The 11,721-nt window shown below is 39.8% G+C and overlaps 1 protein-coding gene across 1 annotated transcript in view; it reads right to left on the reverse strand.

The window, feature by feature from the left end:
- PRMT2 (protein arginine methyltransferase 2) overlaps nt 1-11,039 on the reverse strand; it is a 48,695-nt gene extending 37,656 nt beyond the window's left edge. Inside the window, exons 1-2 of the mRNA XM_007948705.1 lie at nt 10,875-11,039; nt 9,607-9,789 (exon numbers count right to left, since the gene is read on the reverse strand). Coding sequence (XP_007946896.1) covers nt 9,607-9,789; nt 10,875-11,039 — 348 coding nt within the window. The remainder of the gene's footprint in view (nt 1-9,606; nt 9,790-10,874) is intronic.
- Between the last annotated feature and the right edge of the window lie 682 nt (nt 11,040-11,721).

The raw sequence follows: 11,721 nt of genomic DNA on the forward strand, positions 1-11,721 counted from the left end.
TGGTCAATGACATGAGACAAAGTATATGTGAACTGCTGTATGAAAAGTGAATTTACTCTGTAAATCTTCACCCAAATCCTAATTAAAAAAAAAAAAAAAGATTTACAGTCTTGGAAAAAAAAAAAAAAAAAATAGAAGCCCTGGTAACCTAGTGCCTAAGGCATTTGACTGCTAACCAGAAGGCTGAAGGTTCAAACCCACCAGCTACTTCTCGGAAGGAAGACTGGGCAATCTACTTCCATACTGATACCGCTTTGGAAACCAAGGAGGAGTCACTGTGAGTCGGATCCGACTCCACGGCAGTGAGTTTTATTTTGTTTTGTTTTGTTTTTAGTTAAAAATACAGATCTGCATAACCTTAGAGCACCAGAAATGGCCAACTGTGTAGGTAAACAGAAATACTTTTCCTTAACATTTAAACCTCTTTAAAAGATAACTGATTGTCTAAAGCAAATATACTAACAACATATTGTGAAGTCTATAACATGAAATAAAACATATGACAATGTGGTACAATAAGTTTATATGGCCTTTTGCCTTGGTTCTTTGGAAAAACACTTGAGAGATTTCACCTATAAGCCCTGAGGAGTTACATTTGCCCTAGGTTTCTACCCTAGAGGGTTGTTACATTTCCCAGGTAAGCCGTAACTACTTAGCTTAACACTTTTTGTCAGGTTCTGGGCAGCAGCCTGCTTTGTGGTATATCTTGCAGAAACTGGTTGCTATGCTATGCAAATGAAGTCTCTGTGGCCTATCCAGAGGGGATTGGTCAGTTTGGGTCCCACCACAAAGGGTCATGCCTTGAAACTGTTAAGAGTTGTATGCACATATATGCAGCCAGCCCCACAGATATTTTTTCAGACAGAAAGCAGCAGGAAGAAAAGCAGCAGGAAGAATGGATTAAAAAAAAAAACAGCAGAGAGAAAGGAGGTAAGAAACCTCCTGAAAGAGCTGTAATACTGGTCAAGGGCTCTCACTAAAGACAGTGACAGGCCTGGAGTGGGACTAGTGGTAGAGCTGGCAGTGATAGGCTGTGACTACCAGAGCAGCAGCAGTTAACAGATGGCAAGGCCTAGAAGCGCCTGCCCTGAAGCTTCCCCGCCCCTCCAAAGAACTTGTCCTGAGGGGGCTGAGAGGAGCTTGTCCTTGGGGACAGGAGGAGGGGAGTTTGTCCCCAGAGGACTGAGAGGAGGCCTACACAGTCAAGAGAAGTGGAGAAAGCTGTCCTGCACTAAAGAAGGGAGATTTTACCTATATAGCCCGAGTTGTAGCCGGTTGATCCTGATCCTGTTGTACCCTGTTTCTTAATAAACTACTTAAAGAACTCTGGTGGTGCAGTGCATAGGTATCTGGCTGCTAACCAGAAGGCCAGCAGTTCAAAGCCACCAGCTGCTCTGCAGGAAGAAGATGGGGCAATCTACTTCCATAAAGTTTACAGCCTTGGAAACCCCATGGGTCAATGAGTTGGAATTGACTTGATGGCGGTGGGTTTGGTTTTTATTTCTTAAGTATGGTCGGTGAGTTGTGTGGCCACTGCAGTAGATTATGAAGCTACAAAAGAAACACAGAATGTCATGGGGGGGACAGCTGGTGTCAGAACTGGTAAAAAGGTTGTAGAGTGGAGGTATGTCTGAATTTCACTTCATAAGGATCAGCTTTGGGCTGATCTTGATTTGCATTATAGCCCCTGAAGTCAGACAGATACTGATGCTACTACTACCACTACTATTTCACAGATAATAAAACCATAAAGAACAGGAATGGAAACATGAAAGTAAGAATATTGCTATAAGATTCTTACACTAGACATGAAGTGGTACAAAATCACTTGAAGGTAAATTGTGATAAATTAAAATTGTATACTTTAAATTCTAAAATAATCACTAAAAAAAGCACAACAAAAGAGCTGTAGCTTATAAACTAACAAAGGAAAAAAAGTTGAATCATAAAGCATACTCAATGATAGCAACTGGGGTCTTAAAAGCTTGTGAGAAGCCATCTAAGATGCAACAATTTGTCTCTCCTCATCCAGAGCAAAGAAGAATGAAGAAAATCAAAGACACATGAAACAATCAGTCCAAGGGACTAGTGGACCATGGGGGACCTCAGCCTATATCTCTAAGACCTGAACTAGACGGTGCCAACTACCGCTGCCAACACTCAGAAAGGGATAAAAGTTGGAAATCCTGGATAAAGTGGGAGAAAAATGTGGAGCAAAATTCAAAACCACAAAAAAAACCAGACTTACTAGTCTGATAAAGACTAGTGAAACACCCAAGACTATGGCCCCTAGTCATCCTTCATGCCTGGAATTGAACTCACTTTTGTGGCTTACCTTTCAGCCAAATAATATGAAGTGTTACACCATACAGGTGCACTCCTTAGAAAAATCAACCATGCGAGGTCAGAAGGACAGCGTTATGCAGAAAGAAAGCTCAGAGGGTAGGAATAGGAAAGGACATAGGGAAAAGGTAACCACAGGGAGGAGGGGGGAAGAGAGCTGTTACATTTTGGTGATTATAGTCAATGTCATGAAACAAAATGTATATGAACTATTGAATGGAAAAAGAATTTGCACTGTAAACTTTAACACATATCACAAAAAAAGGTAAATATGTATACATATATACATATACATATGCACACACACAAATACACATACATACAAATATATATACACACATATGAATATACTTAATCCAAAAGCAGCAAGAAAAAAGGAACAAGGAACAGACGGGACAAAGAGAAAAAATTAATAGATGGTATAGTTGAACTCAACCATATAAATAAAAACCTCAAATGTAAATGATCTAAACTTCCTAATTAAAAGACAGAAATTGTCAGATCAAATGAAAAAGCAAGATTCAACTATCTTGGCTACATGGAATCTACTTTAACTACAAAGACACATCTAGGTTAAAAGGAAAAGATATAACATTCTAACATTAATCAAATGAAAGATGAAGTAGATATATCAAATAGACAAAGCACAGGGATGGACAGTCATTTCATAACAGCATAGGGAATAACTTATCTAAAACACAGAATTCAAAATAGTTTTGCACCTAATAAAAGAGCTTCAACATACACAAAGCAAAAATCGACAAAATTTCAAGGTGAAATAGATAGACAACATGGTCAGGTATTTCAACACCCTTATCTGAATAACTGAAGTAAACATCAAATGAGTAAGGATACAGATGACTTGAACAACACTAATGACTTAACATCATTGACATTTATAGAACACTTCACTCAACCACTTTCAGTAGTAGCAATCAGCATAAAATTCCTACAAATAAATTTTACAAGAAATGTATAATTTTATCTGATAAAAATCTCAAAATTCTGAAAGACATAAAACCAGGCTTAAGTAATGGAGAAAGTCAGAGTTGATATTACAAAGATATCAGTTCTCACTAAATTAATGTATACTTGGCAATCTACTTCACAGAGATTAAAAAAAAACCCACTGCCATCGAGTTGGATCTGACTCATAGTGACCCCTCCTTGGGTTTCTGAGGCGGTATCACTACGGAAGTAGATTGCCCAACCTTCCTTCCGAGGAGTGGGGATACTGTCTCGGAAACCCAAGAAGGGGTCACTTTGAGTCGGGACCGACTCGACAGCAGTGAGTTTGTTTTTTTTATTCCATGCAGTACCAATTAAAACATCAACCACTTTGACATAGAGGAATGGAACACAACAAATCATAATAAAGTTAGTTTCAAAAATAATAAATATCCAAGGCTAACCAAGTAAATTCTGAAAACCATGAGAATTTCTAAAGGTCTGCTATCCCAGATCTTACAAAGCTACAATAATTAAGAGTTTGGAACTGCAGAAGAAACAAACAGATCAATGAAACCAAACAGAGAATACAGAAATAGACCCTAGAAATTTAAGGTTTAATAAATTTGGCACTTCATATCAGAGGGAAAAGGAGGACTGTTCAATAACTGATGCTAGGACACTTGGATAGTTACATGGGGAAAAAAATAAATCTTAACCTTACTCTTTACAACAAATAAATTCCAGATTTATTTCAATGTTAAAAATAAAATCATGAAAGTTTTAGAAGAAAGAGTGGGAAAATACTTTCAAAGTAGGACACAAAACCCAGAAGCCACAAAGGGAAAAAAAAGGGGGGGGCAAATTTAACTATAAAACATTTAAAAATTCTATGTGGGAATAAATAGCATAGGGCCTAAGGCACTTGACTGCTAACCAGAAGGCTAGTGGTTCAAACCTACCAGCCACTCCTCGGAAGGAAGGTTGGGCAATCCTACTTCCGTAGTGATACTGCCTCGGAAACCCAAGGAGGGGTCGCTATGAGTCAGGGCCGACTCGACAGCAAATAACAACAACAACAACAAAATGGGAGAATAAAAGAGTGGCAAATAATAAGTACAAAGCATATTATGAATAAGGCTAAGCTGTTTATTTCATATGTAAGTCAAAATAAAAATGGGTAAATGACATGAAAGTTTACAAAAACAAAAAATATAAAAAGCAATAAGCATATGCAAGATGATCATTCTCAGTTAAAAATGGAAATTAACATCAATATGTATCATATTTCACCTTTTAGGCTGGCAATCTTTTTTTATTTGATGATTTATGATGGGGAAATGAGCACTCTCACATATGTATCACTGGTAGAAGTACAGTTAATGAATCTTCCTGGAGTGTAAAACGACATTGCAGTGTAGTAAATTACTTAGCATGGCTTTTCTACCCATAAGTCATTGTAAACTCAGTGGTGAAATGAGCAACTGAGGAGCTCCTGATTGTAAATGTTATCCACGTGGAGTATTTCTGTTGGGCGTGGCACAATACAATGTTCTGGGAGGTGCCCACTCTTTCTCAGGTGCTTAGAGTTCTGATGCTGTGACTGGCTAGTTTGACCACCCTGCCGGGCTCAAAAGGAGGCCTCCTAGAGGCAGAACGCTCTCTGACTACTGGTTGAGGAAGACGTGCTGCCGAAAGAGACACGGGCTCCTGAGACAGGCGTTGCTGGGAAAGAGATGCAAGAGACACACATTGCTGAGTGAGACACTGAGGGACCAGCACTGCTGGGAGAGAGACTGTGAGAGACTGCTGACTGAGGGACGGTGGGCTGGGAGAGAGACTGAGTATCCTGTGGTGCTTCCCTAATAAACCCCATAATCTGTGAGCTCTGTGTGGACACTGCAGCGAATTATCGAACCCAGAAGAGAGGTGGTGGGTGCTTTGGGAGGAACAGTTGGAGAAAGGACTGGAGGGAGGCAGCATGTCTGGCCTCTCAGGAATAGGCCTTGGGCTATTGATGGTAATTCTGTCTTCCTCTTGTGGGATTAGAGGTCAGAACATGTGGCTTCCTTGCCATTTTTGCAGACATTGTCTACCAAAGTAAAAATTGTATATACCCTAAGAGTTTACTCTATGGAAAGTCTAGCAAAAGTTTAATAGGATTTATGAGTTGTTGTTGTTAGGTCCCATCAACTCAGTTCCAACCCACAAAGACCCTATGTACAACAGAAGGAAAAACTGCCCGGTCCTGCGCCATCCTCAAAATCATTTCTGTTTGAGCCCACTGTTCCAGTCACTGTGTCAGTCCATCTCACTGAGGGTCCTCCTCTTTTTCTCTTTTACCAAGCGTGATGTCCTCCAGGTACTGGTCCCTCCTTATAACATGTCCAAAGTACAGGAGACAAAGTCTCACAACCCTTGCTTCTAAGGAACATTTTGGCCACTTCTCCCAAGACAGATTTGTTCATCCTTCTGGCCAAAATCCACTACCAGAAAGTTGATTCTGACTCATAGCAACCATAGAGGACACTGTATAGGCTTTCCAAGGCTATAATCTTTACAGAAGTAGACTGCCTCATCTTTCTCTGCAAAGTGGCTGGTACGTTCAAACTTTTGGTCTGCAGCTGGATGCTTTAACCATTATACCACCAAAGCTCCTGTTCTTCTGGCAGTACGTGGTATATTCAATATTCTTTACCAACACCATAATTCAAATGCATCAATTCTTCCTTCAGTTTCCTTTATTCTTTCTCCAGCTTTCACATGCATTGAGGCAACTGTAAACACCATAGTTTGAGTCAGATGAATCTTACTCCTCAAAGTGACATCTTTGCTTTTTAATACTTTAAAGAGATCCCTTGCAGCAGATTTGCCCAACTGCAATATGTCGCTTGATTTCCTAACTGCTGCTTCCATGGTTGTTGATTGTGGATCCAAACAAAATGAAATCCTTGACAACTTCAATCTTTTCTCCATTTATCATGATGTTGCTTATTGGTCCAGTTGTGACAATTTTCAGTTTATGTTAAGGTTCCACACTGAAGCTGTTGTAGTCTTTGATCTTCATCAGTAAGTGTTTCAATCTTCTTCACTGTCAGCAAGCAAGGCTGTGTCATCTGCATATTGCAGATTGTTAACGAGTCTTCCTCCAATCCTCATTCTGCTTTCTTCTTCATGTAGTAGTATGCATATTACAGCATGTGTCATAATAAAGAGCTGTTAAATAACCAGTATCCATGAATATAGTCCTTATAAAATCAAACTAAAGCTCTGCAGCTGTTATAGAGAACTATAGGTGCTGATATGGAGAAATCTTCAAAATAATACAATGACATGAAAAGGACAAGGTGGAAAAAATGTGTGTTTCCCAAAGATACAACATAGACATTGTAATGAATATAAACACTGTTGCTGAAAGAAATCTCAGTGAACAGTGGTTATCTTTGGGATGGTGGTTGGTAGGGAAGAAAGGCAGACATTGAGTTTTTGTTATGTATGTTTCATTAATGGATTGAAAGTTCTAAGCTACATTAATGTTGTGGTGTTGTTTTTAACACTGTTGATATAACATACAAAAAAGTGTACTAAATGGTACTTGTACAATGTCTTAAATATAGTTATATAGCAGACATGTACACAAGCAACCCCAGAACATGGCAAGCATTCCAAACCTTCCCATTCCCTTCCTTGCTGAACCCAGACCCCTCCCTCCTAAAGGTAACCACTATCTGGATTTTCCAAGAACCATTTTTCTTGCTTTCCTTCATATTTTCACCAGCTATATATATATAGCTATAGACAGTACTTTTAACTTTTGCCTTTTTGACCTTCGTATCACTGAATCAAATGTCTTTGATGTCTTACTTTTTTTCACTCTCAACATTGTGTTTGTGAGATTTATCCTGCAAGTACTTGTTTTTATCTACTTTTAAAATATTAACAGGAGTGTTGTCTAGACCATAGAATTATGGGGTCCTTCTCCATATTGGAAAATAAATAAATAAATAAACATGTTGTTTAGAAGTATTATTGTTGATTGATTTGTAAAACTACTTCTACTTTATTTTTTTGAGGGGGAGCTCTGGTGGCATAAGTGCCTAAGGCATTTGACTGCTAACCAGAAGACTGGCAGTTCAAACCCACTAGTCACTCCTTAGAAGACTGGGCAATCTACTTCCGTAGATAGAGGTAATGCCTCAGAAACAAACTTTTAATTTGTTTCAATATTGACAAAGGCTCATCATCTTATTGTTCAGATAATATTTGTGGCAAAATGAGTTTCTTTATATGCCTTTTGCCTTTAGTTTTTTTGAAAAACAGTTAGAGATATTTTTCCCTTAAGCCCTGAGAAGTTACCTTTGCCCTAATTTTCTACCCCCAAGGGTTTGTGACTTTTGTCCAGGCTGACTGACATTTACTGAGTTTCTATAAACAGCTTGATGATTTGATACTTTTTGCCTGGCTCTGGGCTGCAGACTGCCCTGTGATTGGTCTATTTTATGTACTCTGGAGGGACTGGCCATTATATTTATGCAAATTAAGTCAACTATACCTACTTTGAAAATGAAGTGTCTGTGGTCTACCAAGAAGGTCTGGTGGCATAGTGCCTAAGGCATTTGACTGCTAACCAGAAGGCTGGACGTTCACACCCACCAACCACTCTTCAGAAGGAAGACTGGGCAATCTACTTCTGCAGTGATACTGCCTCAGAAACCCAAGGAGGGGTCGCTATGAGTCACATCTGACTCAACAGCAGTGAGTTTGGTTTGGTTTATGGGTGGTCTACCAAAAGGAGAGAGGGGATTGGTCCATTCACGGCCCTAGTGTGAGGGTTAAGCCTTGAAATTGATCAGGAATTTGCTTTTATATGCAGCCAACCCCACAGAGGTTGGCAGACAGAAGAAAGAAAGAAAGGAACAGGAAAGGAGAAAAAGCAAGAGAGGCAAGACAAGAGAGGAAGCAAGGAACCTCCTAAATGAGCTGTAATGTTGAAGACAGCGAGAAGCCAGGAAGGCAAAGCTGGTAGCAATAGGACAGGAAGTGGCCCTGTGGTAGGGCTGGCAAGCCCTGTGGCTGAGTCTGTAGCAACAAGACCAGAAGGGGACATATGGTAAAGCCAGTAATGACAGGCCTGGTAGTGGCCCTGTGGCAGTCAATGGTGCCAGTAAAAACCTGCTACTAGGAATGCAGCTAAGAGAGGTGAACAAAACTGCTACACTGGCTATAAAGCTGGGTCAGTTAGCAGTGGAGAGGCTGACAGAAGGGAGAGTGAAAGCAGAGAAGCCTATTCTGAGAGTGCTGAAAAGAGGCCTGTCTTCACGGTGCTGAGGAACCAGTCTTGGAGGGGGCTGAGAGGAAGCCTGTTCTGAAGGGGCCAAGAAATCTGTCTTAAGGGGGCCCAGAGGAAGCCTGCAAAGCTGAGGAGGGACATGCATGGCAGAGAGAAGGGCCTGCTTGTTTGCACAGATAAGGGGAGCTGAGAGAGCTGCCCCATACTAACAAAGGAATAGATGTGGTCTCTACTTTGGGGGGTCTTCCAGACTTTGTCTACATGCTCCCTGATCTAAGTTGTAGCCTACTGATTTTGATCCCAAGTTATACTCTGTTACTTCCTTAATAAACCATTTAATTGTTAAGTATGGTCTGTGAGTTCTGTATGGCCATTGCAATGAATTATCAAACCCAGAAAAGCAGCAGAGAGTGCCATGGGAAGGCTGGCTGGTGTTAAGAACTGGTAAAAAGGTTGGAGAGTGTCCGATCTCTACCTCATAGGAATAAGCCTTGGGCTGATCTTGATTCCATTATCCCCCTGAACTTAGACGTCTAAGTTCTGACACTACTACTACCATTTCACAATACCTCTAAGCTACAGGTCAGCAAATTACAGCCTATGGGCCAAATTCAGCCCACTATCTGATTTTATGTGGCTTTGCTAGTTAAGGATGGTATTCACATTTTTAAATGGTTAAAAAAATTCAAAGAAGAATGTTTTGATACCTGAAAATTATATGAAATTCAAATTTCAGTGTTCATAAATAAAGTTGTATTGGAACACAGACATGCTCGTTTGCTTACATGGTGTCTTTGGCTGCTTTTGTGCTATAAAGACACAGTTAAGGAGGCAACACAAAAACTGTATGGCCCACTAAGGTGAAGCTATTTGTTATCTGGCCCTTTACAAAAAACCGTTTGTCAACCATTGCTCCAAACAATGAATAGAGGAAGTCCAGATATTATGTTCTTGAAGTTAGAATCTAAACTAGAGAGAAGAAACCACCACCTGGCAAACTGAACAGGGAAACTGAAAGGCAATACCAGAGTTCCATAGCTGCCGAAGTACTCTTCATCTTGCCACGTATCTTCAGGATCATACTCCTCCAAGTGCTTCCCGACGTGGTTAGCTGGTATGTAACCACAGGAGCCGGCATGCTCACCCCACCACCAATCAGCAGTCATTTGTCTCAGGACAAGAATTTTTTCTCCTCTCAAAAAACTGAGCTGGGAAAGGAAAGAAGGGGGGGCGGTGAAAGGAAGGAAGAAAGAAAGGAAGGAGTAAATAATCCAACAGTAAAACCAGTAATTGTTATTTCAACTGTGGCTTGGTGATAAATCCTGGTAGCCAAATCACAGCAATTTCAAAAGTAGTCAGTGGGTAATTACAGCAACAATTTACAAAATAATATCAGGATTTAGAGATTTTTCAGGAAATACCCACTGAAAGAACAGCACGGATGATTTGATACTTTAAAAAAGCAAATGAAAAGTTCAACATAGAACAGAATTTCTGAACAACCTCTTCATTGTAATTCAACTATGCAGTAGCCAATTTAGTACTGGAGACTTATTCCAAAAAACCCATTACAAAGTAAGGAAACCTATACTCAAGGAAGTATTTCTATTTTATAGCATGACTTTTTCATTAACTGGAATAAGTTCTTAATCTAGGTTTCAAGTAGAAACTGGAATAGGTGTGCTTTGCCCATCCTGCTGATGATTCTCTTCCTTACCCAGTTGTCTTTCATACCATTCTTGGAGTCAGAATTTGTTAGGAAAGGAAAAGAAAGGTTTTGTATGGTTCTAAACACATAAACATATCAGTGTTTGACTGCTATTCATAAGGTTTTCACTGGTCAATTCTTTGAGACATGGATGGCCCTTCCTTCTTCCACATCTGTCTCTGCTGAAACCTGTCCACCATGGGTGACCCTGCAGGTATTTGAAATAGCAGTGGCATAGTCTATAGCCTCACAGCAACACGCAAGCCACCAAAGTATGACAAACTGACAGATAAGTAGTGGGCTGACACAGTGGCTGCAACAATGGGGTCAGGTACATCAAGTATTGCAAGGCTGGCATAGGACCAGGCAGCGCCTCTTTCTGCTATACATAGGGTTGCTATAGCTGATTTGATGGAAACTAACAACAAACATTTAAACACATCTTTATTTAACTTTGGTGTGACTTTTGGTTAGGTCCCCAGGACAGGCATAGTTGGATTGAATTTTGCCACTGAGCATGCTGAAAGTCATAAGTAATGGGATCTAATGAGCACACTTGTTTATGCATGAGGCACAGACAGCTACCTGTGTTTCATCAGTAGCAGAATAGTCTGCGATGGCCACAAACTCCTCAGGCTGCACACCCTCCTGGAGGCTCTTTTCCTCATTGTGTTCAATGGCTGCTTCTTGTTCCTGAGTAAAGCCAAAAGAAAATCTCAAGGAAGATGAACTTTCTTGAACATAATTCATTCTGTGGGTCTCTGGTCATTTTCATAGGACAAATGTCTGGATATGAAATTGATGTATCAAAGGTCATGAATCCTACTGACTTTGATATATACCACCAAACTCCCTCTAGAAAGCTTGTTCCTTATACTGCTGCCAGCTACACTTTCATCACTAATGGATATTATCAATCACATTAACCTACACCAACCTGATGGATAAAATTATATGTCTTTGTTACTTCTGTTTGCCTTTCTTTGATTAGTAAGGTCTAACATGTTTTTAAGTACTCATCGGTCATTTGTCATTTTTTATTTTGCTTAAATGCACGTTTACATCCATTGTACTTTTTTTCCTATTACAGTAACATAATTTGTTTTAGAGCAGTGTTTTTACCTTTCTAGATAATTCTCCATTCCCTACCCTTGTTACACACACATCATCATCCCTCACCTCTCACCACTATCTCTAGGTAACCCGTATTAACCACCTGGTACATATCCTTCTATACTTTTTCAAAGCTTTTGTCATGTGTAACTATACTCATGCCCGCACACACATAGGGTATTTTTATTCTTTTGACATTAAAAAATATATATATGTTGCTGTTTTTATATGCCATCAAGTAAATTCTGACTAACAGCGACCTTACAAGACAATGTATAAGTGTCCCATAGAGCTTCCTAGGCTGTAATCTTTATGGGAA

Source organism: Orycteropus afer, unplaced genomic scaffold, assembly GCF_000298275.1.
Source record: "Orycteropus afer afer isolate SDZICR_OR568_19922 unplaced genomic scaffold, OryAfe1.0 scaffold00219, whole genome shotgun sequence".
Taxonomy (NCBI): Eukaryota; Metazoa; Chordata; class Mammalia; order Tubulidentata; family Orycteropodidae; genus Orycteropus; species Orycteropus afer.